The following is a 27,899-nucleotide window of genomic DNA, read 5'->3' on the forward strand; positions in this document are numbered from 1 at the left end:
AAAGGTTTGCACTAACAAAACACAACACATTGAGAAGCAAGACGTTTATTTCAATTTAAAGCTCAAGTGTAAATAGCAATTAGTAGAAAAATACATGAAAATGGTGGAATACAGAAAAACAAAAAATTCTGCAGAATTAAATCCCCAGATAACAAATATATATAATAAAAAAAAACAGTAATGACACCAAAAATGCCTCTGCTTATTGTGTTTTGGCAGTGTTTATGTCAAAGTGGTCCTCAGTCAGCGATTGGTCACATCAAACCAAAGTGCCAGAAGTGGTTTTAATAAGAAAATAAATGGAATCTAATGCTGTAAAGATGCAGTTGAATCACCATTTTTAAATACAGCTCAACATCATTAGATATTTTTCTTCTGTATCAAATGACAATTTGTTTTATAACATGGGCCATATTCTAACTATGTTTGTATAAAAAACAAAAAAAATAAACCTAATGTTTAAAGGGTGATCCAGCCAACCCGTTGCCTACCAACACTACTTTAGACGAAACATATAAAAAATGAAATTTAGAAGATTAAAAATAAAAAAAACAATTACAGTTACTAAAACCCGTCTAATACATTTTTTTTTTTCCTACTAAGAACATATTCTGATAACTGGGCTTCATTTGGCTTGAGGCACTGAAGAATCCAACCATAATTTTCAAGATACATTTTATTTCACCTGGTTACAGAACAAATATTGGTTGAAGTCTTTTAATAGAAGTAAAATACTGCCTGCAAAACCCAGCAGAACCCAACTGTTATAAGAAAATGGCAGCGAATCGTTTGAAACAAAGTAAAAAAAACATGAACAGCTTAAGCTAGCAAACAATGATTACCAATTCTAATACAGGGAAAACAGTAAACAGATTCTTACATTTGAATTAAACCCCATGACCAAGTCTGATCCGATAGAAAACAAAAAATTCATCCCCATTAAACGGACGTTTTTAGTATCAAGATTACAGGAAGTATATAAAAATAAAAAACATTAAAAAAAGAAGAAAATGAAGGGGAGTAGTTAATCACTTTCACTTTGGCCTCGCATCAGCCTCTTTCCACTGGAGGGGGCCGGGATTTCAAGTTTGGGTTTTTTGCCCCTAAAAGAAAAAAAAAAAAAAGGAAGAAATTATATTTTGCACTGACAGATCTGTGTTTTTTCCTGACAGAAGCTTCTGTTATTCAGGTAGTTCTTGCTGGGCTCCAACACATTTTAACACAGCCTCTAGTGTTCGCTGAAAAGAGCTGCAACTAAACTCAAAGGATCAACTTGAAACTTTCAACTTCTAAAAGTCCAACAGAATTGTACATTTTCCCAGCATTTGACAAAACTATCTGGACATGCAAGGACAAAATGTTTACCTGGGTGGTGTATGGCACAGCAATGCCAATACAAAACAAAGCTGGCTCCTAAAACCAAGACTCGATTTTACTGAATTATAACAGCTCTGTCAAGAAATCAAAGGTAAATGCGCCTTTCAAAATTGAAGCAGATATTTCAGAGGCAAGGATTGTTGCAGTAGTAGAAATTAGCCTTTATGTTGAAGGTGCATAATTTAAGTTTATTTTATGGTAAATGTACATTATTCACTACTTGGTAAATCAAGCCATGGATATAAATGGTTAGGCTTTTGAAAATGCAGAAGAACTAACTCAGAAGAACCCCCACAAAAAACTAAGGCTACGTTCACACAGCAGCCTGAAGTGACCCAAATCCGACCCCCCCCATGCGACCCAGGCCACTTGGCTATGTGGTCCTGAATCCGATAAGAATCTGATCTTCTCTATTGCGACCCGTGTCTGAACTGCTAGGTAACATTCATCTGACCTAAACGTCATTAGTACTCAACAAAGGTCACTATTCTGCATCTTTCTACTCGCAAGCAGGAAGAAAAACAACAACCATGGTGGACGTTGATGCGGAGAGTAGCATTTATGGTTAACCATCCTGAAAAGATTTAAGGTTGGGAAAAATTCCTAGATGTGCTCCAGCATTACCATCCATGTTTACTTCTGTAAACACAGAGAACACTTGCTTGTGATGTCATTACATTGAATGCCATTCACTCAGGAGATCACATACAAGTCACATATATTTGGAAAGTGAATTTGGAATTTCACAAAAAATCGTAATTTAGCATTAAAGCCTGCAGTGTGAACGTATATGAAGGACCAACTCTGCCATATTTAAAAATAAATACAGAAATAAATAAATGCTCAATAAATGTATAAGCATACAATTAATTGCCAACAAAAAAGTGAGACATAAATGTATATAACTCTTAATTAGCTTCTTTATTTATTTGCCTTTGTAATATTTACCTTATTTATTTTTCTGTCCTTTATAATCTTCAACTTTATTTTTTAATTACTTATATTTTTAAGTATTTATTTATGTGCATGTTATAATATTTTTGTCTGTTTTATTCTTCCTTTGTATTTTTTTACCTTAGTTATTTCTTCGCCGCTGTTTATTTCTCTCTGCCCTTTTTACGTTTCTCTATGCCCTTTTTACGTTTCTCTCTGCCCTTTTATGCCTCATTATGCAAATGAGGAGGGTGTGTGTCCTAGAGAGTCAACTTCTGCTCATTGGTTGGCTTGGCGGTCCATCTCCTTAACTCACAGAGCTCAGAGTACTAAGTTAAATGTTCTCTTTTCTGTTGCTGTTGTTCAATAAAAGTACGTTTTAAGATCATTTGAGGCGAGAACCTTATACTTTTAAGCATCACCATATGGCCCATTCACAGATTTAATGCGTAATTTAAAAGAAAATGTGACGAACTTGAGAGGACCGTGGCAACCAGCGGAGCTCCGAAGCTGACGGCAGCCAGGTCTATAGCCAGGCTATGATGGCGATTTTTTGTTGTGTTTGGCAAAGTCCCTACTCAAGTTCTAATGACTTCAGACTCGACATCAGACTCTCCTCCTGTAGATTCGACCGATGTAGTAAAATGCTAACCAACACGCTTCACACACGGTTATGCCGAGAGAGGGCCGCTGCAGATGGGCTGTGGTTAGACCTGGCTGTCGTCAGCTTCGGAGCTTTGCTGGTTGCCACGGTCCTCTCAAGTTCGTCACATTTTCTTTTAAATTACGCATTAAATCTGTGAATGGGCCATATAGTGATGCTTAAAAGTATAATGTTCTCGCCTCAAATTATCTTAAAACGTACTTTTATTGAACAACAGCAACAGAAAAGAGAACATTTAACTTAGTACTCTGAGCTCTGAGAGTTAAGAAGATGGACCGCCAAGCCAACCAATGAGCAGAAGTTGACTCTCTAGGACACACCCCCTCCTCATTTGCATAATGAGACAGAAATGCATAGAGAAATGTAAAAAGGGCAGAGAGAAATGTAAAAAGGGCAGATAGAAATGTAAAAAGGGCATAGAGAAACGTAAAAAGGGCAGAGAGAAATGTAAAAAGGGCAGAGAGAAATAAACAGCGGCGAAGAAATAACTAAGGTAAAAAAATACAAAGGAAGAATAAAACAGACAAAAATATTATAACATGCACATAAATAAATACTTAAAAATATAAGTAATTAAAAAATAAAGTTGAAGATTATAAAGGACAGAAAAATAAATAAGGTAAATATTACAAAGGCAAATAAATAAAGAAGCTAATTAAGAGTTATATACATTTATGTCTCACTTTTTTGTTGGCAATTAATTGTATGCTTATACATTTAATTAGCATTTATTTATTTCTGTATTTATTTTTAAATATGGCAGAGTTGGTCCTTCATAAACGTAACCTAAATGGGATCAAATATTCAATTCCAATGAAAGCAAATTGTGAATTAACATTAAATTAGAGCCTCCACAGCAACCAGACAGACTCCCGACGGACATGGACGACCTCCACAGGCCCCAAAAGTTCTTGCTGAAGAAGACGGCCAGGAATATAAGTGAAAAGATGAGAGGAAGGAAAAAAATTTAATGCGACAGTCAGAGTTCCTGAATTTGGGAGTTTAAATTAGCTGCACAAATAATCAAAACCTACTTCAAACGTGTTTTAAACATGTTCTTGGATGATATTCTATTTATCGATCCACACTCAACAGGTTATGCTTTTACAACACTTGTTTTTCCGCTTAAATTCCCCTTCTACAGTCTCAATGAAAGACGTCATGGTAACTGATAAAGCCTTTCTTTATAATGTGCCATAGTTTAAAGTCCAGAGACGGCTGCCTGCCCTTTATGTAGAGTTGGGGAAATTCCTTACCCCTCTTTGTCCATTAGTTCCAGCCCATCATTCAGGGTCTTGAACCAAAGGTAGCGGTTTCGACCCTTTATCTGCAAACAGGTTAAAAAGGTACAGGGTTAATAGATCATTTTGGTAACATTGCGATGACATCCAGCTGTAGATTTGCAGGCCCCATACTTACAGTAAGAATATAGGTCTCCTTTTCCTCCTCCTCACCGCTGGAACCAGATTTAGATTTTTTGGCACTAGACGCTTCGGGAGCAGAAGAGTTTTCTAAAAAAATAAAGACACATCATGGTAAGTGAAGCAGCAACACGGTCCAGTGAACATTAAAAAGATGAAGCATACTCTTTTTCTTGACTGGTTTGGTCTTCGTCTTGTTTTCTTCCTCAGTTTTCCGATCGCGACCAGGACAGGCGCAGACACGGACCTCAAAGCACCTCCTGCCCAATACCATCCCTCTAAAGACGTGCAAAAGAGCCAAAGAGTAAGAAAAGTCAGAATTAATGAATCTATTCTTAAAAAATGTATGTCTAAAATATGCTGGACCAAGTCGCTAACAGTTTTTGGTTTTCCTATCCCACGATCCAAATCATGGTTTTAACAAAAATCTGATCGAATCAAAATAACTCACTCTGGTGTCTCCAGGGTTAGAATAGTCAAAATCGGACGTCGATTCATCCCCCCCATGCAGGAGCTGTTGCACATGAAGCTGATCAGTATTGTCGTCATTGCTGAACCAACCTGTGAAAGATATAAATACATAAATAAGAGAACTTCTTGTTAAAACTGTGCATGACATACAGGGATATGCCGATTTGCTTAAAGAGCCACATTTTCTGGGTAGTGACAACCTTCCACTAACTACATGGATCAGTTACGTGCTTGCTGGAGTTGGAAAAATAGAATTTTTGCTGCTTGACACGCCACATCAAGCAATCCGAGAAGCTGAGCTGATAGCTGGCAGGGAGACAGACACAGCACTGCTGATGCAGATCACTATGATCACTCCTCTGAAACAGTATAATACCTAAATTAACTTAAAATGTCAAAACCTGCTGGCAAAATAAAGTTGCCTTCATTATTCTGGTGCCTGCAGTTTGTACAACATACCTGAAAATGCTAAAATCTACTTCAAACCGCCATGAGCAACAGTGGAACCCTCCCAGCTTCTGCAGCGGATTCCTAGTGACAGCGCACCACCGGTATGTGGAGAATCTCAGCAGCTCTTTTAATATATTTTAAAGGTAGGATGATAATCTTGTTGAGCTGACCGCACAGATGATTTGAGGTGGACTTTCTCGTTTAAAATATATTAAAAAAACTACTTTTTACCCACTTATAATAGCAAATATAGCAAAGCTGCTCTTTTCCTTTGAATACAGGAGCAGCAGAAGCTTCAGAACACACTTTACTGGACTTTGGTTTGGCATAAATGATCTAGTCTATCCATTTATCTCTCGGTGTTCTGGAAAGAGTAGCCTATTTTAGCGTAGTGGTTAGTTATGTTCTGCCTTTTCCCCAACAAGCTGAATCCAGTTAAATCCAGATGGTGAACAATTATAAACAATCTGAAAATACCATCTGTACTTTGCCGCTTCTTTTCTCCTCCTTCTTACCCAAAATCTGGGAGCAACAAAAAATGCAACTAATAAATATTGGGAAAAAATGCTTTATTATGTAAAGCTAAAAACATTTTCTATAGATCTGAAAACAAAGCCAAAAAAAAAAAAAAAAAAGAAATGGTGGGACTTACTTGTGGGCGCTCATATGGAACGGTGACACTCTGCCTCTTTGTATTGGGGTCTTCAAAATACTGGGCCAGCTGACTCCCCTCCATCCTAATCAAATGGCTGCGATTCTCTGATGCTGAGTTGAAGACGGACGGGGGGTGTGGGGGAGAACAAAGGAACAATTTTCACCTATGCCTAAAAAAAAACTGAAAACAGAACTTCTCTTTTAAAATGATGCGTCTTACCATCCTCGCTCTGGTGATGTGGGCACCTTTTCACTACCTCGGCTACGTGCTCTGTCTTTTTGTAGACCGCGGTTGCCCTCAGAACGACTCCAGGAGGAGGATCAGAAGAGAGAATGATGCCAACAGGACTAGTTTTTGCCACCTGGCAGAACAGCTTGTTCAGCAATGGAGAGTACTGGAAAAAAATAAAAAGATGGGTCACCATCAGAATTAGATATGTTCGTTTTGATACCCTAAAAAGATCAGAAGGAGCAAACAAAGCCAAAAGCTTCTAACGGTTTTAAAATCTAGGAGGCTATCAAATAAATGTTCCACCTCTCTTACCATAACCAGAAGTCATTCAAACTTCAGAGCACTTTCTCTCCATCTATTTTTAACCCCTTCTTTTCCAAGGGAAGCCTGTGGAGGAACATGTCCCGTCATGTCAGAGCTCTGCACTGCAGCCAATCTACGCCTTCTTCAAACAGCACAGGACCCACTGCAGGAGGCGGTCTGTTTCAGGCCAGACCACCCCAACTTCAACTGAACCGACCAACTGAGGACGAGAGTCGACTCAGGAAGCGGAGAAACACCAACCAGATTGGTGGATTTTAATCAGGGTCGGCCTCCTGCTCCTAAACTTTAGCGAATCGCCACAATGAACAAGACGCCGCTTGAATGCCACCTAAAGAGATCCAAATGAATGGATTTTGATGCAGTCGAGGTAAGACCATTTTTTACTGTAAAACTAGAAACTAAACTGGTTTTTGGTTAAAACATTTTACGTGAAAACTTTAAGGTTTGCTTCCAGACAAAGGGAAACTTTGTGCTTTTAAGCAAAAGGTAAATTATTAAGCTATTAAGAGGCTCTGTGGGGCAACTAAGCCCAGATATGAAGAACTGGAAACCCGTTCGATTCAGATTATATGCTTCAAAGGCACATTTATGCTGATCATCATGTTTGGTTCGACAGGAAACAATTGCACATGTCCCAAAATATTGTTTTTCCTGGTTATTTCTTTATTACAAATGTAGCAATAAGATATATATGTTTTCTGAAACAAGGGCTGTGGTGAGTTAGTACTACTGTGATTTGGAACAGCTTACAGTTGATGTGACGGATTTGGCTGTTCCGGATTTTTCAAACTGCAGTTCCAGGCCATATTCTCCAGAGTGGTCCGTAGTCACAGGGACTAATGATGACGGAGGGTTCACAACCTCTCCGGCTGCCTCAGTCTTTAACAGGAGATCATAAGTCGTTATGTCCCCGTCATCCTAAAAAAAAGAAAAAGAAAAAATGCAATACAGAAGAGTTACCACAGAGAGAAATAACCAAAAGCCTTCTGCTCCTTTAATCTTAACAAAAGTTTAGTCTTTGATCACGTTCCTTGAGTACTTACAAGAAAATTCATATGAGCCGCCTCATTCTCATTTGTAATTACCGGCAGGTTGGTTGAGCTGAAAATAAATAATATGTAAATTTAATACAAACACAAAGTCAAGTGAATTCTTTAAATAGCAATACAGAGTGAATAATGATTACTTACACGGATTCCCACAGCTGAGGGAAAGAGTCTGGCAGATCGTCTAAGGTAAAAAGACCCTCTTCCAGTGCCTCAGCCATGGGAAGAGCTTAGCTCTAATAAAACAAGTTAACATTATACATCAACAGTATTATTGTAGCCCTACAGCGGCACCCAAAACAATAATTTCAAATAAAAAAATCATAACAAAAATAAAAAGCGTGCATCAAGAGTTCTACATATTTAAGATCCAATCAAAATTCAGCCATGAAACATTCATGTTCAGGTTGCCTAAATCTGAACATGTTGAAAATAAGCAACATTTAGACCCACAAAACATATTTTAACAAGAAAACCGCTACACTGAACAAATACTGCTATTTAATTCATACGTAGTTTTGTATCCTTACTCATTTGTGACCAAATGCATGTCTGAGAAACAGCATACTTTTATATTTTCTGTATAGTTCTCATCTGTAGCACAGCTTAGGATGAGAACAATTCAATATTATAAATAGCTATACATTTGTATTCAATAAACAGTGACTTCTGATATCTCAATGTAAATTGCAGTCCGATTACAGATTTACATTCAAGGTTTTTATATAGTAAAAAAAAAAAATCTAAAATGTTGGAAATGTCACAAAATTGTCTGATGTTTGTACAAGATTCTGTTGTAGGTATTCCAGGCTGTTTTAAGGCTTTAACTTTGTTAACATTGATACAAACAAGTTCAATAATCAACCAAAGTGAAGAAATATTTTGTAATAAAACGTTTGGTTCTACACTCCAGGATTACCACAACTAATACAAACACAAAAAACAGTACTTTGTAGTGTTTAATAGTCTTTACTGGAATTTTATTTTTACTTTCCCAATATTCCAATTTGGAGTTTTTTTTAGTTTGTTGTTCGGTACCATGTGATAATGTAAGGAGGGTACTATAAATCAACATTAATAATTTTAAAAGAGATTACTTGTTTTTTTGGGGGAGATTATGATTAGTTAGTTTACAGTTAGTAGTTTGCCTTGGCAGAGCTAACTGTTACATAATTGCCTTTTAATTGTATCAAATATAGGTTGTAGGAAATAAAAAAATAAAATAATAAAAACTGAAAATAGTTGCACATTGTTTAAAAGGGAGAAAGAAAAACGTTAGAACATTTAATTGAGTACAGGGTGAATTAGCTAGGCCTTCCAGCCACCACTCTGATGCTACCGAAACTACCACAAAAAAGCCATCTTACATAACTATATATTCCACTACGCAGTTTAAGGCGAAACATGTAACCCTCACTCGTACAAACACCAGCTAAATATATATATTTTTTTATCTAAACCGAAAGTTTGCTTTGCATGAATAAGCTAGCATCGTCGTCTTTACATCTATTTTTCACGCTATTACTCGATAAAACATCACTCTTAACTGCAAAAATACCTACTAAAAAGAAAAGAAACATGAAAAAACAACGTCAATTGACCACAAACTTAAAAACAATGCCTTTTTTTTGGAATCGCTGTTTTAGTGTTAGCATCGGTGGCTAGCTACGTTGGTCCGACGACTTTCTAACTGGCGACAGTTAGCTTAAACTGCTGCAAAGCAAATCATTAAACAGGAAGTGGGATTAAAATAGCTAATTGAACAAACAGATACTCAAATCATTAAACATTTGGTTTAACTTTCGCCCTACCAACAGTGTTGACTCACTGGGGGTTCCGTGGAAGCCTTCAATTCGTATATCTTCAAAATATTTTGAGTTGGTACACCACGTTCTTCTTCTTCTTCTCTTCTATTATGGCGGATCACAAGCAACTTTAAGGTGCATACCGCCACCTACTGTACATGAGTGTGTAGCAGCGTTACTTCACATCTATTAGATTCTATTTTTTAATTTTATATTCTTAAGATACAAAAACAATGCTTTCCTTAGTTTATGAATATCTGTTATGTTTCCTTCATTTCCTAATATTCCTTTAAGATTCCATTCATGCCCTATACTTCTAACTATTCTCTTTAATTTTTCCCTTTCGTGTTCATATAACTTACAGTTCATCAGTATGTGTTCTACATTTTCTTTTTCACCACATTTCTCACATTTCTCACAATTTTTCCTCCCTATTAAGTAAAGCATGTCATTTAAGTAGGTATGACCTATTCTTAATCTACTAACTATTATTTCTTCTCTTCTGTTTCTTTCATTAATGTTTCGAATTCGAACTGACTTTTGCACTTCATATAATCTTCTTCCTTTCCTATCTTCGTTCCATATTTTTTGCCATTCCTCCATTTCTTTACTTTTAATAAGTGATTTCCCTTCCCCTTTTCCAAAAGGAATTGAAATCGTTATTTCCCCCTCTAAAGCCCTTTTAGCTAATTTATCTGCCTTTTCATTGCCTTTTACTCCTTCATGTGCCGGCACCCAACAAAACCAAACATCAATACCACCCCTATATAGTCTAAATAAAATATGATGAATTTCTAATACCAAATCTTTTCTATTATTTCCTTCTCCCTTAATACTTTCCACTACTGCTTTAGAGTCTGTGCACACCACCACCCTGATTGGTCGAATCTCCTCCACCCATTGCAAGCCTAATATAACTGCCACCATTTCTGCTGTAAATACAGACAATTGATCTGATATTCTTTTGTGAATACATTTTTTAAACTCTGGGATATATATTCCTATACCCACATAACCTTTTAGATTTTTAGAACCATCTGTAGGTACACCACGTTGTTGGGGAATCCCAGTTAAAAACACGAAGGGGGAGGGAGAGGAGTTTATCTCTCGTGTCGTCCAATCACAGAGCGCTCTAAAGAAAAAAAAGAAAAGAAAAGGCGACTTCTGATTGGATGAAACGGTGAAACGTTTGCTGTGCTCACAACCATTACAGCCTTTTCTTTTCCCAACCTTTGAGTTTGTGTAAAACAACATTGCAAACATCAAGCTGAAACCTGAAGGAAAACTAAAGTAAAAAGATGCAAAAAGGTTATCCCAACCTTAGTGTACCATAAGTCAGAAATATCAGTGGTTTACACCAGATTTAAGGTAGAATTCATGAAGTTTTAGTGAAATAGTCTGAATATGAAATACCATTTTCAGGATATAAAGGATAAATATTTCGAAATTAGTGTTATTAATTCATTACTATACAAATGCTCATATTAATTTTATTATTTAAATGATTTCATTATCAAGAAGCAAAAACTGTGCATAAAATCTGTGTTTTACTACTTCTGCTGAGGAAGTTATATTTTAATTGCCATTGGTTTGTGTGATTTCCAAATTACTAAAAGAAAAATAAGTTATGGACAGATTTTACTGTCTATCAGTTAGAATTCTGACCCTCAAACATCTTTTAGTCTGCCTTCAAAATGTGCACCTCCACAATTTATTATCCTAAATTAGATGCATCTGCATAAAGAAACCTGTCCACTCTATACAATCAGTAAAAATCCAGCTACTACCATGGCAGAGACCAAAAAGCTGTCCGAAGACACTAAAGACAAATTGTAGACCTCCACAAGGCTGGAAAGGGATAAAAGCAGCTTGGTGAAAAAAGGTCCACTGTTGGAGCGATCATTAGAAGATGAGAAGCTAAACATGACTGTCAATCTCCCTCGGACTGGGGCTTCATGCAAGATCTCACCTCATGGGGTCTCAATGTTCCTAAGAAACGTGAGAAATCAGCCCAGAACTGCACAGGAGGAGCTGGTCAATGACCTGAAATGAGCTGGGACCAGTGTTTCCAAGGTTACTGTCGGTAATACACTAACCCCCAGATTTGTCCGTCATGGTTTGAAATAATCCATGGAACGGAAGTTTCCCCTGCTTAAAGCAGCACATGTCAAGGTCTATCTTAAGTTTGCCAATGACCATTTCGATGACCTAGAGGAGTCATGGGAGAAAGTCATGAGGTCAGATGAGACCAAAATATACATGTTTGGTCATAATTCCACTAACTGTGTTTGGAGGAAGAAGAATGATAAGAGCTATCCTAAGAAAACCATTCCCACTCTGAAGCATGGGGGTGGTAGCATCATGCTTTGGGGTTTTTTTTCTCTCCTTAATACAGTTCTGTATTAAGGAGAGGATGTCCGGGGCCATGTATTGTGAGATTTGGTGGAACAGCCTCCTTCCCTCAGTTAGAGCATTGAAGATGGGTAGAGGCTGGGTCTTCCAACATTACAATGACCCGAAGCACACAGCCAGGATAGCCAAGGAGTGACTCTGGAAGAAGCATTTTAAGGTTCAGGCGTAGCCTGGCCAATCTCCAGACCTAAACCTTTAAAATTTTTGGAGGGAGCTCAAACTTTGTGTTTCTCAGCAACAGCCCAGAAACCTGACTGATCTAGAGAAGATCTGTGTGGAGAAGTGGGCCAAAATCCCTCCTACAGTGTGTGCAAACCTGGTGAAAAACTACAGGAAACGTTTGACCTCTGGAATTCCAAACAAATGCTACAGTACTAAATATTAACATAGATTTTCTCAGATGTTCAAATACTTTTCATACAAATAAATAGTTAAAAAATCATGTATTGTGATTTCTGGATATTTTTTTTATTACTTCTCTCAGCAGTATATGTATTAAATTAATTTTAACAAGTTTATTAGGCAAAATATCTTTCTGTATGTATAGTTGGACAGCCTGCAGGATCAATGATGTGCTCATCTAGATGACCTCTCAGTGTTTTCTGCTACTTCAAATGCTTTGGCTTTGACCTAGCCACACACCAGATGTTACAATGTTACGCATTTTGATGCAGCTATAGAGGATTCCTTTTTTTTCTCTCACAGACAGAGTTTTAAGTTTAACTGCAGCACAGATGATAGTCCCTCTGCTCCCTGTTCCTCATGATGAGCCTGATGATGCTTAAACCTCTATCTCATTTCTTGCAGGAAGAATATAAGTGATTAGCTGTGACTGAAAATCAGCTTACTCTGTTAGCATTTAGGTTCTAATGTCTTTTACCAACAAACATTTTAAATTTTAACTGGGTGTCTGAGCTGGTTCACTGGTAGGCAGCACAGAGGTTCAGTAAAGACTAGTGATGTCAATGAGCAAAAATAAAAATATGTCAAAACATTTTTTACTAAAGAACGTCTAAAGTTTACACTAGCATTTATTGATAATTAGGACTTCGTTGAGGGAGAAAATGAAAAATGAAATCGGACAATTCTTATTTTATTTCGGATTTTTCTTTTCATCATAGTTTTAAATTAACCAATTGTACATTTTGTAAATTTATTAATGACTGCACAGTATTTATATTACCAATTGTTGCTCATACTCTACAGCATTTTTCGTCTTTTGTATTCACTTTTCAGTTCTACTTTAGTGTCATTTCCCCATTGCATGACAATAAAGATTTCTATTTCTTCAATGCTGAATTGCAATAAGTCCCTATCAATCTACATCAAAATGTTAAAAGTGGCCTTTTAAAATCATGAACAAACAGTAATATATAAATCTGCTGCTCCTAATTTAGTCTTTGCTCAGAGACTTTTGTTATTCTGCATAGATGATATGGAACAATTTATTTTGCACAACAGTGAAAATCGATATTAGATAATCCACATTGTGGACTGAGTTCTTGGTTGTATTATATATTCAAATTGTGACGTTTTGTCATTCCAGAGCTTTAAATAACCCCTTAAAAGTGAAAGCATGTTTACAACATGCTACATTGAATTAATATGATTGAGAAAGTTTAATTTAATTCAAAGCAATAGAGGACTTGCTGCCAGATGCATCTTATATTATTGCAATCAATGTAAACTTTAAAGTAAAATAGATCTTAAAATAAAGGTTAAAAAATACAAAAAGTTGTGCAAAAATTTGGGCAATTCCTAAAAAAGTTGCATTACATAATCTGAATATCTGAGAGTAAAAGGTGAGTAATTTATTTTCTTTCAGATACTAAAATACAAAAAAATAAAATCATGGATGAACCTATCAATTTTTAACAAACAAAATTTAAATCATTCCCACACCCAATAAATATTCATGCGAAGATTCTGCAGTATTGGATAATGTTTAAGTAAAATTGCATGATCATTCTTTCTAATATCTTTTAATCTTTTGTTGATACAGGCAGGATGATGTCACTCTCAGTCAAATACCTGATCACTCGTAAGAAGAAGCTGTGATTCTACTTTTCTGGTGAAGTCAATCCCACGTAGCTCTCTCTGAGCCTTTGTTCTTGTAAATCCCTGTGAATGTAAACCATTGATTAGCTCCACTTAGGGACCCAATAGGATCTTTAAGCTCTAACAGAAGGGCTGATGGAGCCACGGTGTAATCACAGTCCATTTCCCCCCCCTTTTTCATTGAAATTTTATAATCCCAATCAGAATTGTGGCAATGTTCAAACCCTATATAAAAATATAAAAGAACTGATAAAAAAATGTGCTTTAAAAAAAAAAGTTAAACTTCACCTCTGATTAGAGACTTTGTTCTGCAAGCTCTGTCTGGATGTGTCAGATATTGTGCTGTAAAAAGAGAGAAAAAAACAGAATTGACAAATATATTATTAATTTGGTCTGAACTATGTGTTGTAAGTGTATTGAATGAACTTTTTATTTTATATAAAACAAACAGCACACCAAAAACAAGTTTGTCTCTAGATCTTAATTTTCAGTACATTTAACACTTTAAATCCATAGAAATGCATTTTATTTGAATGTATGTGACAGACCAAAGGCAAGGAGTGCACAATGGAAGTGCATGGAAGAAAGATCCATGCCTGCCTGGTTTTAAAGATTCTTTGCAACCAAAAATTTTAATGTGTGATATGCATTTGGGACGATCACATGCACTGGGAATGTCCAAATCAAGTCCTCCAGGGCAGGAATCCTGTAACTATTAGACATCTCCCTGGTCCAACACATCTGAATAAAAAGAAAGATCATATATCTCCTATCCTAGCTTCTATTCATTGGCTTCCTGTTACAATAACCAGGCTCAAGCTTATATTGGAGATCTGATTGTTACTTATGTTCCTAACAGAGCACTTCGCTCAAAATCTGCAGGTTTACTAGCAGTTCCTAGAATTTCTTAAAGTAGAACGGGATGCATACGTTTTAGTAATCAGGCTCCTCTCCTGTGGAACCAAGTACCAGTTTTAGTCCGTGAGGCAGACACCCTGTCTACTTTTAAGGGTAGCCTTAAAACCCTCCTTTTTGATAAAGCTTACAGTTAGAGTTGCTCAGGTTATCCTGAGCTATCTCTATAGTTATGCTGCTATAGGCTTAGACTTCTGGGGACACGAGGACCACTTTTCATCATTATGCTTTATTCTATAGGCCCCCAAATACTCAGGCGCACTGTGCGTATACTGTGTCCACAAAATTAGATTTAGACAACTTTATAGTCATTTTGTATACACAGCGTATACAAAACGAAATTCCATTAATACTATTTTCAGACAGTGAAAAGGCAGCAGCTTAGCAGTGAAAAAGAATATTTCCATTTCATATAGCGCAGCAGTGATAAAATGTAAACAGTGTGAGAGATAAACATGGTGCAAAAGGCATTGATGTGGAAATTCAGAGCAGTGCAAAACCAAAGAAATTATATGGTGCAAAAATGAAGTAGAAAACATCACACACTGTCTGCGAATAGTTGTGACTTCTTACTCAAGCATTTCAATCTTGGTGTCCTCACAAAACACTCTTCAAACTTTGAATCCATTTCATACACAGATTGGGGCCAATTCTTAACCATCTGCTTGTTATCACATACAGAAGCATTCAATGTGACCACCGTTTCTCACTGGGCAGTTTATTGTGCAACCCCATGTTAGCGTACATGATCTGTCGGACGTGTGCTTCCAGTCTACATCGAATACATCTTAAGTATGTGCTGACCTCTTTGGAGTTAGGAACACCTGAGTATGTGGGGGTCTTTTCTCTATGGCCCAATTCTGCAGTATTTGTTTAATTAAACCTCTAACTTTATGCTCCATGCCTTTTCTCTTCATAGTAGCTTCATCTGGTCTATTACAGTTTTGCTGTGACACCACCCAGGAGAGAAATATCGGTTGTGCCATCAACACCTTCAATATTAGATGATAAATTTATGCTGTTGTGTGTTGTCCTCCTACACATAGCTGTGGGCTCAGCTTTTACTGTGATGAACAGTATGTGCTCTATTTCATCCCTTGCCATGAAAAAGGTCTGAGACCTCATCTCCCTATACATTTTTTCCCAGACAGAGCCACCTGTGGAGCTAGCATACACAGAGTCTGGATCTGTTGAAGCTTTCTTCAAAAAAAGGGAGTTTTTCCTCTCCACTGTCGCAGCAAGCATAGACGCCATGAGGGACTGCTGTAGATACTGTTGCAACAATGCTCATCCATGAGGAGTATGTCCTGCAAATCAATGATGGGATACAATCAATTGCTTTTCTCTGGATAAAATGTTTTTTACCAATCAGACTGTACAATCTGATTGAATGGTTTCTGTAAAGTGCCTTCAGATGACATGTGGTCAATTGGTGCTATATAAATAAACTGAATTGAATCGAATGACTTTTCAGCCTATTCAGTAAAATTTAATCCAAAAACACTTTATTAATCCCAAAGGGAAATTAAATGTTGCAGTAACTTTATCTATAGTGTGCAAAATCCAATTTGAGCTTTAAACAGTGTTCTCGTTCGATTTCTTCATCAGAATCTTGCATAAAATGGTATTTTTGTTTAATTAATGCATCTAAGTATCATGAGTTTTGCCGTCTGAGCAGTATCTACATTGAGCCAGGCTCCCTCCAGGAACCACATACATTAACTGCAGCTAAGCAAATGCCCTCTTCCCTCCATTAAAGAGGGCTGATGTGCAGAAAGCAATCTCTCCAGATCCAAGTTACGACCAAGTGACTCTTTTAGCGACTAATCTGCACAGAGCAGTAGTTTTTATTTTTGACCTAATGTCTAAGTCCTATAAATCTGTTTTTTTTTTTTGGGCCTCTTTATGGCTAAGGAAGTGGTGTGATATAGCAGCGTCATGAATGAGCAGCACATCAAGGGGGACAGGGAGCTACATTGTGAGGGCAAGTGCTTTTTCCTCTGGTTTAGAAGAAAATTACTGTATTTTAAAACTAATTAATATGTACGGAAGAGGATTAGGGCCACTGAAAAAAAAAAAAAAAAAGTTAACTGATTTTTAAATATTATTTCAGTTTAATATGGGAAAAATGTCGGACTTTAATCTCAGAATTCTGACTTTATTCTCAGAATTGTGGATCTTAATGTAAATGGGCACCATGAAGGAAGAGATGTGGGAGCACTCGGATTCACTCACAAAGATGTGAGTTGTTTGGGAGGGCCAATAACACATTGGTGAAAAATGAGGGAATTAGGTGGCTTTCTATGCCCGAAGGGTCCCCGGTGATGCTATTTCATTAATGGAAGAGCAGAAGGTGATTAAACAAGAGAGCTAGGTTAGTCTCTAAAACAGACATGGCTACAGCTTGATGCTAACATGTTTGTTAGCTGTCATAATTAATTTAGAATTCTGAGGAAAAAAAGTCAGAATTTTGAGGAAAAAAAGTCAGAATTTTGAGGGGAAAAGTCAGAATTTTGAGGGAAAAAGTCGAAATTTTGGGGAAAAGTCAGAATTTTGAGGAAAAAAGTCAGAATTTTGGGGAAAAAAAGTCTGAATTTTAAGTAAAGTCAGAATTTTGAGGAAAAAAAGGCAGAATTCTGAGGAAAGTCAGAATTCTGACTTTTTTTCTCATATTATACTGGAATAAAATTTTAAAAACAGTCAACTCTAATTTTTTTCAGTGGCCCTAATCCTCTTCCGTAAGAATCCTACAAAGGAGTCCAGTATTTTATTCAGGTGTGTTAAAGCATAGCACATCTAAAAGGCCTACGAGGACTGGGTTTGAATGGGAATCTGTACCTTCTGTAAGGTGCAATCAAAATACCTCAAGAAACAAAAAATGATAGCAGCACGTTAATGAAGTTAAGTATAGCATAAGTTATAGAATATTTACACAGGAGTTGGACAATGAAACTGAAACACCTGGTTTTAGACCCCAATAATTTATTAGTATGATGTAGGAACTCCTTTTGCGACCAATACAGCGTCAATTCGTCTTGCACAGTGGTCAGAGGGATTTTAAGCCATTCTTCAGGCAGGATAGTGGCCAGGTCACGACGTGATGCTGGCGGAGGAAAATGTTTCCTCTTGGTCACAGATGGAAGACGTGCACCAACAATTTGTCATCTTTTGAACTCTGGTATGTCACCCATAATGTTGTGTTTATTGCAATATTTTGAGCAAAAACTGCGCTCTTACCCTGCTAATTGGACCTTCACAGTCTGCTCTTATTGGTTCAATGTGCAATTAATGAAGATTGGCCACCAGACTGAATGAAAACAGTCCACACTAAAAATGAGAGGTGTTTGCGCCCCGTCTTCTCGCTCTTCTTCTCTGGTTATTCCGTAAACGTTTTAAAAAAAACAATCCACTGGACTTGGTTTCCAAGATTTGAAGACGTTTCGCTTCACCTCCAGGAAGCTTTCTCAATTCAAATCGGAATGACCTGGATGACTAGGAATCTTCTTCTCTGGTATATTATTTTTCCTTCTTCTTCTTCTTCTTCTTCTTCTTCATCGTCATCATCATCTTCTTCTTCTTCTTATGGGATTTTATGGCGGTTGGCAGACTTGTGAATTGTGCATTACCGCCACCAACTGATATGGAGTAAAGCAAGAAAACAGGAAACGATTCACCCCCCCCCCCCAAAAAAAAAAAAAAAACCCTGTGTAACATAAACCAACATAATACTAAATCACATTTGCCCATATAATTTTAATTTACTCTAGGTCATCTTAACTCTGCCAGTTTCTGATGGTCCCATCGGTCCTCCCATCATACTTCCAACCATCTCCCAGTTCAAATCTTTAATGTCCAGATATTTTTCTGCAGCCTTCACTATTATTTTGATTTTTTCCGTTTTTTTTGTTGTCTGTGCAGTACAATTAATTACTTCTACCATGAAAAGAACAAAATTTGTCTTTTTAACAATAAGTGAGTCTTCATCAATTTTTAGAGATTTCTCTAGAGGTTTGGAATTTGCCGTGTGTTGAACTGTAGGTTTGGGTTTTTCTGACTGAGATGGGATCCTTTTTGCAGCTTCAGCGTAGGTTATTCCGAGCTCAAATTTCATTTTTTTAATTTCCTCAGACCTTTTGCTTGCTTCACAGCCGCGATAGGCAGCAGTATGTTCTCCACCACAATTACAGCATTTTATTTTAGCTTCTTTTCCACATTCACCATATTCGTGTTCTCCTGCACACCTTCCACACCTCTGTTTCCCTTTACAAACTGCTGCAATGTGACCGAATTTTTGGCATTTGAAACATCTCAATGGTGGAGGATTGTAGATTTTGACATTATAGCTTATGTAACCGATGAATACTTTGCTTGGTAATTGCTCTTCTTCGAATTTAATTAGCACAGATAAACTGTCAGATCTTTCTCCGTTTCTTGTTGTTTTTAACCGTTTTACTTCTTTTACTTTTGCACCGCTTATGTTTTCCAGAATCTCTTTTTCAGAAATTTTTAGAGGAACTCCTCCAATGACTCCCCTGCTGATCTTTTTGTTCTCCATTAAGCTGCACTGAACTCTTATCCCGTCAATTTTGTTGATCCGTATTGCTTTGCCTTGCTGGGCGCTGTCTCTGCAGTTAATTAGCAGGTCTCCACTGTACAGAATTCTGGCACCTTTGACTTCTCCGACAAGTTTATTGATGGTTTTTGTTAAGTGAACCGGATTCCAATTTGTAAAAGAGTCTGCCTGATTAACGACTTTGAATATGACTTTGAATTCATTTTGTTGTGCTGTGGAATGTATGGATTGATCATCACTGGATTGTTCTGAACTAGATTCCCCTTGAACTGATCTCTGTTTTTTCCGCTTTTTCTCATTTTTTGATGTTGCTATCTTCCAACCTTCATTGTCACTATTTCACTCTTCCATCCCACAAGAATCGCTTCCTGTTTCCTCACTACTCACGGCCCAAGGCATTTCTCCATAAGCAGCTTCAAAACACGCGCCATGCACCAAACGACCATCCACCACCCTGCTTGCTAGCTCTTACGTAGTTTCAGCTTCATCATCATCTTCTTCTTCTTCTTATGGGGTTTTATGGCGGTTGGCAGACTTGTGAATTGTGCATTACCGCCACCAACTGATATGGAGTAAAGCAAGAAAACAGAAAACGATTCACCCCCCCCCCCCCCAAAAAAAAAAAAAAAAAAAAAAAAAAAAAAAAAAAAAAAAAAAAAAAAAAAAACCTGTGTAACTTAAACCAACATAATACTAAATCACATTTGCCCATATAATTTTTAATTTACTCTAGGTCATCTTAACTCTGCCAGTTTCTGATGGTCCCATCGGTCCTCCCATCATACTTCCAACCATCTCCCAGTTCAAATCTTTAATGTCCAGATATTTTTCTGCAGCCTTCACTATTATTTTGATTTTTTCCGTTTTTTTTGTTGTCTGTGCAGTACAATTAATTACTTCTACCATGAAAAGAACAAAATTTGTCTTTTTAACAATAAGTGAGTCTTCATCAATTTTTTGATTCTCTAGAGGTTTGGAATTTGCCGTGTGTTGAACTGTAGGTTTGGGTTTTTCTGACTGAGATGGGATCCTTTTTGCAGCTTCAGCGTAGGTTATTCCGAGCTCAAATTTCATTTTTTTAATTTCCTCAGACCTTTTGCTTGCTTCACAGCCGCGATAAGCAGCAGTATGTTCTCCACCACAATTACAGCATTTTATTATAGCTTCTTTTCCACATTTACCATATTCGTGTTCTCCTGCACACCTTCCACACCTCTGTTTCCCTTTACAAACTGCTGCAATGTGACCGAATTTTTGGCATTTGAAACATCTCAATGGTGGAGGATTGTAGATTTTGACATTATAGCTTATGTAACCGATGAATACTTTGCTTGGTAATTGCTCTTCCTCAAATTTAATTAGCACTGATAAACTGTCAGATCTTTCTCCGTTTCTTGTTGTTTTTAACCGTTTTACTTCTTTTACTTTTGCACCGCTTATGTTTTCCAGAATCTCTTTTTCAGAAATTTTTAGAGGAACTCCTCCAATGACTCCCCTGCTGATCTTTTTGTTCTCCATTAGGCTGCACTGAACTCTTATCCCGTCAATTTTGTTGATCCGTATTGCTTTGCCTTGCTGGGCGCTGTCTCTGCAGTTAATTAGCAGGTCTCCACTGTACAGAATTCTGGCACCTCTGACTTCTCCGACAAGTTTATTGATGGTTTTTGTTAAGTGAACCGGATTCCAATTTGTAAAAGAGTCTGCCTGATTAACGACTTTGAATATGACTTTGAATTCATTTTGTTGTGCTGTGGAATGTATGGAATGATCATCACTGGATTGTTCTGAACTAGATTCCCCTTGAACTGATCTCTGTTTTTTCCGCTTTTTCTCATTTTTTGATGTTGCTATCTTCCACCCTTCATTGTCACTATTTCCCTCTTCCATCCCACAAGAATCGCTTCCTGTTTCCTCACTACTCACGGCCCAAGACATTTCTCCATAAGCAGCTTCAAAACACGCGCCATGCACCAAACGACCATCCACATCCGACCGACTCCCCTTTTCATCATCATCTTCTTCTTCTTCTTCAGGTATTTATGGACGGTTTAGAAAAACGGTGTAATACCGCCATCTACCGGTCAGAGCTGATATCATTAATATAAAGTTGTAATTTGAGGAAACAGTCTAAAGAAAAAAAAAGAACAAAAACAAACAAAAAAAATTTATATATATATATAAAAACACTTAAAAAGATGCCTTCTCCCCTGTGTTCCATCTTTCCTGCCAAATTCTACAAACGTTTCTTTAATTACTCCTGTTTGCGTAACTTCCTTTAACCCTTTATAGGGCATGTTACTTGTTTATGATCACTTGCATACCCCTTACAAATGCAGTCCCCTCCCCCATCCCTCAGTGAGGTCTAGAAGCACAAGATCTATATCCAGCCATTCAGCAAAGATGCTGCTACAAGGCTGTAGATCTTATTTTGGCATTTGACCCATTAGATGATCCCTTGAATGATATATTAGCCACTGTAAATAAACTTGGGGAAAAAAAGTAAACAAGTCAAATAAAAAAAGGTAAAAAGCTAATTGAAACGTTAAAAAAGAAAGTTAAAAATTTAATTCGCCTATTTAACAATTATATTTAGGTTTATAAACTACAAAATGTAAGTGCAAGTATCAGCATTAATACCTCTAAGGTTATGTTGTACCAATAAAAATGTGTTTCTTTCACTCTCAGAGTGTTTTTCATGATTTCTTATAGATGCACTTGTGTTATTTTTATTATTATATTCTGTGTTTCTTGTTATTACATTGACATTAATTTTTGCCATCAAAATATCCATATTGTTTGAATGTTACAAAGGACTTGACCTGGATTCCAATAACACTACTGGCTTGAGCGCTTAAAATAGGTGCATTTGTTCTTGGATTAAGGAGGCAAAAGAGACATCTTGCCAATGGAATAAGACCATTTAAATTTAAAATAATAAAACACAATGGCATTTTCTTATTTCAGGTTATCTAATTATCTTATTTTAAAAGTAAAAATACTCACTCCATTGGCAAACTATCTCATTTACCTGCTAAAATTAACAGTAAATACACAAAATTTAAGAATCTTTTTTCAACTTTTCTAGATAATTTTTTTCCAGTGAAATTTTGATTTTCAAAGTATTCCACTGAGTGCCCTATAAAGGGTTAAAGGCTTCTTTGTCCACTCTTTTGTATCACTCAGCTCCATATTCAGAACTCCTCTATATTGTGTTTTAGATGATATAATGTTATAGGTCATATAGTGTTTTGCCTATTACACCTTTCATTATAACTGTATATATTTGTGTCATATGTCCATAAAGCTAGTTAAATACTTTTTTTTTTTTTGCTAAAAAACAAAAACACTAGATCTTCTTAACCTGAGCAAAAGGAAAAAGAAGGTAATTGAGGGGGGTTGTATGCCTATCAATAGTTTTACTGCATCAAATGTTGATCAGTTTGCCTGCTTATTGGTGTTGTTAATATTTTAGTGAGAATTGTCCTACTAGGGGCCTTATCTGTTCCTCAGGTGTTTCACATTACAGTAATGAGCGCTTCAGAGCAAAGGGTTCCCATCCTAGCCACAAGGAGGGGTTGTAACACACACCTCCCCAAACCAGCTACTCTGTGTTTTAAGGACCATTGCCTTGTTACATCACTCAACTGTGTCCAACAGTTTAACCCAGAGTGTTAGGCAGAGAGAAATAAATTGTTTTGAGTGCTTAAACCAGGAGGTACTCTGACAAGAACTATTAGTGTCACTGTCCATAGTGCATAGCCATAAATTAGTTAATTGTCTTACCTACCTGCTCCAATCAAGGAAAAATATGTTTTCCAAGAAAAACTTACTTATATTTTAGTTTTTGTAGTGTATGTCATCAATACAGGGGCCAAGATCAGGTCTACAGGGGCACTGGCACCTGTTGGCCCCTTTCTAGAACCGTCTACGCTTTGTTTAGTTCTTAGTATCTCTAAAGGAATCTTGCCTTAATTCAGGGAATTAGCATTTACCTATCAATGCATTGTTTTATATGAACTCCATTTATTCTCCCAAGAAGAGTGGTCAAATATCCAGCCATATTTATCAAAAATCACTCCATCAGGTAGCACCATGATGACACACATTTAGATAAATATCCATGTACTTTATTTGATTTATCTAAGTGGAATGTATATCTTTGACCATTTATAGACTGGAGAAAATAAACAATACATTTAAACCACCACACCCAGTTTCTACGATTTTCTTAATTTTGTTCTTTTTTTTTTTTCTTTTTTTTTAGTTTTACAGTAATTCCAAATTAAAAGATAAGTGTTAAAACAAAAGAGGAAATGTCTGCCTGGAACTGTATGTGTATTTCTAGCAGTCGGACATCAGAATGCCGTCTCGGTACACGTGTTTGAATGTCAGCACCTAACGACCGTCACGCGACATAAACTGTAGCATGATTTTGAACCAGATGACCCCAGCCATCCACACTAAACTCCCACATCTAATATATATATATGTATATATATCAAGGCCTATATATAGGTCGTGACAAGGAGGACTCATATTTACATATGCTGCTTCTGAAGATCACTAGAGAGCAGTCACATGGTGTGTGTTGATGGTGGCGTGATGTTCTTGGCTGGTTTATAAAACCCCAACTGGTCTCACTAGCTCCAGCCTCCAATTAAAAAGAGCAGAGTGGCGGGGTTTCAGTGGAAACGTATACAGTTGTCAGTGTCTGTACTTGTTCTTGGCTGTCTCTCTATGAGTTTATATGATCTCCTCTGGAATACTATCCTGTCTCTTTCTCCTCCTGGTTGCACACATAAGCCTTCAAACTATGCTGGCAGGGGCTCTTCGCCACCATGCTGATGGTGTAAAGTTTCTCTGCATTTAGTAAGAGTCACACATGACTCGGCTCGGCTTTTAAGTGGAGGGCGGGTCGGGCTGACCTGCAAAAGGGAAAAGAGAAGTAGAGAACAGTGTGCATTAAATAGATGGATGGAAGGTGGGGCTGTGTTTACCCATAAAGATGTTTGAATGCAAACCTAAATACAACTGCACCAATGCTCCGAATTTAGGCGCCAGGGCCCAGATTTAGAGAGCACCTGTTGCCTGCTGGGCGGGGGGTGGGGGGGGGGGGGGGGGGGGGGGGGGGGGGGGGGGGGATTGGGCTTTGTTGAATAGGTTTGACTGACAGGGATCAGCAGGGGAGGGGGGTGATGGTGGAAGGAAGGGAATATGCGACCTCTTTGGCATGTGATCTGAAATAGAAAGAGATTTAACTTTGTTGGGGTGAAAGACAATAGCAAAGACGAGCCCTCATTTGCTGCAGATGCCAAAAGTTGAGTCACGGTTACGTGTATTCAATAGACTGAGGGGTTTTCTTTTTGTCTCACTCGTAATATGTTTTTTTTTATCTTTACATAAAGCAAAGTCAATACAAATATGTTCAAAAAGTTCAGCAGAATATACAGAGTCTTTAAAAGGTATTCATACCCCTCATATATATATTCAAATATATTTCACAAATGTTTTAAAATATCAAGAAAAACACATAATTGTGATGTGAAACAAAGATAATACATGGCATCAAATTTCTTATTTTTACATAGGAAAATCTAAAAAGTATCATACCCTTCACTCTGATAACCTAAAATAAAATCCAGGGCAAACTAGAGTTTCAGAGTCACCTTGTCGGCCATTTAATATTAGTATACATCAGCTGTTCTATTTTGTTTTATTTTATTGTTTGTTTGTTTTGTTTTTTGGATAGGAGGTGTGAATCTGTTATATTTTTTAGCAGTGTTTAGGGCCTTGGACTTTGTCTATAATGTAATTATTGTTGTTGTAAAACGGTGTAAATTCAACCTGAAAAACTCACAAAAAGAAGGAAGATAATTGGAAGAGTTTTATTGACACAATATTTTAAGACTTTTGCGTTCAGGCATTGGTGGGGAAGACTAACAATGAATTTTACTTTTATTACATGCACAAGATGCTGAATTAGAACAGGGACGAAGCCCCCTAGGGCTCAAACTACTGATGGAATTGAGATGATATGAAGAACAATACCAGCTGGAACCAGGCGCAGGTTTGTATGAACCTCCATGATCAGCAAGCATGGAGCGACAGTGGAGAGAAAATACTCCCCTGGGGAAGAAATCTCTGGCCGAACCAGGCTCATCATGGCTGTGTTCTGCCAGAGTGGCTGGGGATGCCTTGTGAAAATCTTATGAGTCCAGTTTACTTAGATGGGGGTAAGCATTGGCATAGAAAAGGAGCTGGATGAGCTTGCGAGGACAGTAGATAAGGGAATGAAGGAGGATTGAATCAGGGTCATTATAACCAAAATCTGACATGCAACCCAACTCATTGGTGTCAGGATGAGCTGTTGACTCTGATGCAGATTGGATTACGAACAGGTGCGGTTGAATGCTAATTAGCTGCTTCACAGACGGATGAGCCTGTGATTGCATGAGGGTAAGCGATCCAGTTTACTGGGCTTCATAACACTTAAATTACCATAAAAGTAAAATATCAAAATTACAAGAAATCTGTATATCCAGTGCCTGACTTTGTCATGGCACTGGATATACAAGCCATTACTTCTGTTTGTTAGAAACAAACAAACTTAATTGGCTATAGCCCTATATCACATAATAGCCATGTTAACGTTTTCTAACGCATTGAACCCTACTTGGGGCACTTGATCAACCAGTACAGAGTCTTGAAATCCATTGCAGAAATTAAATTAAACACTCAATAGTTTTGTTTAAGTGCTTAGATAAAAAAAACAATTATTAAAAATTTTGAAAACCAACTTCTTTGGTTGCTGATTCTGTTTATAATATTATTGCATCCATGGTTAATTGATGTTGCTGAAATACTTCTTTCCTCAACCAACAGCTTGGTTAATGACTCTCTACTGTTATCATTTTATGGGTCAGAAGCTGAAAAGTTTGGCCATCATCCATGGCCGAAGGAAGTGGGGGGTACTGCAGCACCCCCTAGTGGGGAGTGGTAGATAATAAAAAAAAGAAAAATTGTGTTAAAATACTTAGCACAATTTCTAACTATTTTATTAATATTTTGGTAAATGATTTTGACTTTTATCTATCTTATTATTACATTATTTGGATTTTTATTTAATTTTTGAGGCCTAATCAACACAAGTTAATTACGTTGTCATGGATACGTCAAGCACCCTAGCTGTCACCAAGCTTGCAGAAGCAGACTAGCAGATTTACATAATTTAATGAAAGAAATGAGAACCTCCCAGGGCACCTGTACATTTAGACACCTGTAACCAGGCAGGGCACCCTGCCTGTAACTCAAAGTGAGCATGGTGCCGTTGCACACTTTTTATATCTATTCCTGCATTTTAACATAACCAATGTATTTTTGACTGTTATTTTGATCTTGTGTTCTCTTTGTGATTGATGTGGAAAACTGTTCAATAACGTTTAAATAGGATAATAAAGTAGTTATTTCCTTGTGGTTTGGGTAAGAGGATTTTGGAGCTCCATAGGAGCTCCGTAAAAAGAAAAAGAACCATTGCATTTTATATTTCAAAAGATCAGCCACCAAAGAAAAGACCAACCACATTCAGAGAGGATGTGCAGAACAGCTAAGTAATCCTGGAATTATGGAGGAAAAACCACAGGGATATTCTTCTTTTATTATTACTGATCTTATTCATTTATCTTTATTTTAGTCCATTGAATATGTATAAAAACTTAATTTCCATCACACCTTCCAAATGAAACATCCAGAGAAGTGCTGAGTTCATGATGAGTTTTTGTCAATTGTAAAATTGATTGTAACTAATAATATCATGAATAAAGCTTTTTAGTCCTCCGCCTATTACCAAATATTCACACACAATTTGCATAGGTTTCAATTGCTCTGGTTCCTCTATCAGTGCCAGTAATCTAGTTGTTTAATTTACTTGAACTGCAGAGAACAACCAATGAACAAAGTTGTGAAATTCTTAATTTAAAGTATATTTAAGATGCAAGTAGGGCCTATTCTGCTTTACTTCAATTCTCTAAAAAATCACCAGAATGTAGAAAATAATTTATATTGTGTGAAAAATGTTCCACATAACTACAGACCACTTATTGTTACTCAGTAACATATGTGCTATAAAAATTCTACATTTGCCACTTTGTTTCAGTTAAATCCTCCGAAAACTTCCAACCTATAGATGCACCTATCCTAATTTTAACCCTGACAGGATGTCCTGTCCAAACTATTGCAAAAACCTTACCCCAAGGTTTGGTGAAAAGTTGGCAGCCCTGGAACTGGTGATGTCTGTGTTACAATAAAGTAGTGAAACCCAATTAATTGTTTTATTCGTTGTATTTTAAATAGTCCTATAGGCTCAAAGGTATTTTGTCAAAAAAAATAAAAATAAAATAAAAATAAAAATCACAGCACCCCCTGTTCAAAAGTACTTCCAGAGGGTTCAAAGGGAGGTTAGTGACACTGCAGTGGCTGGTTGGCTTCTACCTGTAGGTGGGGCCCCCTAATAAAATTCTGAATTAGGGCCTAATTCATCCTCTGGGACGGTTCTCCGTCTCTCTTTC

At 37.0% G+C, this 27,899-nt stretch overlaps 1 protein-coding gene across 3 annotated transcripts; it reads right to left on the bottom strand.

Moving 5' to 3' along the window:
• Nucleotides 1-29: 29 nt before the first annotated feature.
• Nucleotides 30-18,194, bottom strand: tp53 (tumor protein p53). Of its 3 annotated transcripts, none has more exons than XM_038284927.1 (15): nucleotides 18,000-18,191; nucleotides 14,136-14,189; nucleotides 13,821-13,910; nucleotides 10,427-10,509; nucleotides 9,401-9,459; nucleotides 7,717-7,808; nucleotides 7,570-7,627; nucleotides 7,277-7,444; nucleotides 6,191-6,365; nucleotides 5,969-6,081; nucleotides 4,847-4,956; nucleotides 4,561-4,673; nucleotides 4,394-4,485; nucleotides 4,231-4,301; nucleotides 30-1,103 (listed from the first exon to the last, which is right to left on the bottom strand). In XM_038284927.1, exons 6-15 carry the CDS (start codon nucleotides 7,791-7,793, stop codon nucleotides 1,025-1,027), a joined length of 1,056 nt encoding a protein of 351 aa, XP_038140855.1. In that variant the 5' UTR covers nucleotides 7,794-7,808; nucleotides 9,401-9,459; nucleotides 10,427-10,509; nucleotides 13,821-13,910; nucleotides 14,136-14,189; nucleotides 18,000-18,191; the 3' UTR covers nucleotides 30-1,024. The 3 variants fall into 3 exon arrangements, with proteins under 3 accessions (XP_038140855.1, XP_038140853.1, XP_038140856.1); XM_038284925.1 differs by having other exon boundaries at nucleotides 9,384-9,459; nucleotides 18,000-18,187; XM_038284928.1 differs by lacking the exons at nucleotides 9,401-9,459; nucleotides 10,427-10,509 and having other exon boundaries at nucleotides 18,000-18,194.
• Between the last annotated feature and the right edge of the window lie 9,705 nt (nucleotides 18,195-27,899).

Source organism: Cyprinodon tularosa, unplaced genomic scaffold (assembly GCF_016077235.1).
Source record: "Cyprinodon tularosa strain WSP-4 unplaced genomic scaffold, ASM1607723v1 ctg204, whole genome shotgun sequence".
NCBI lineage: Eukaryota > Metazoa > Chordata > Actinopteri > Cyprinodontiformes > Cyprinodontidae > Cyprinodon > Cyprinodon tularosa.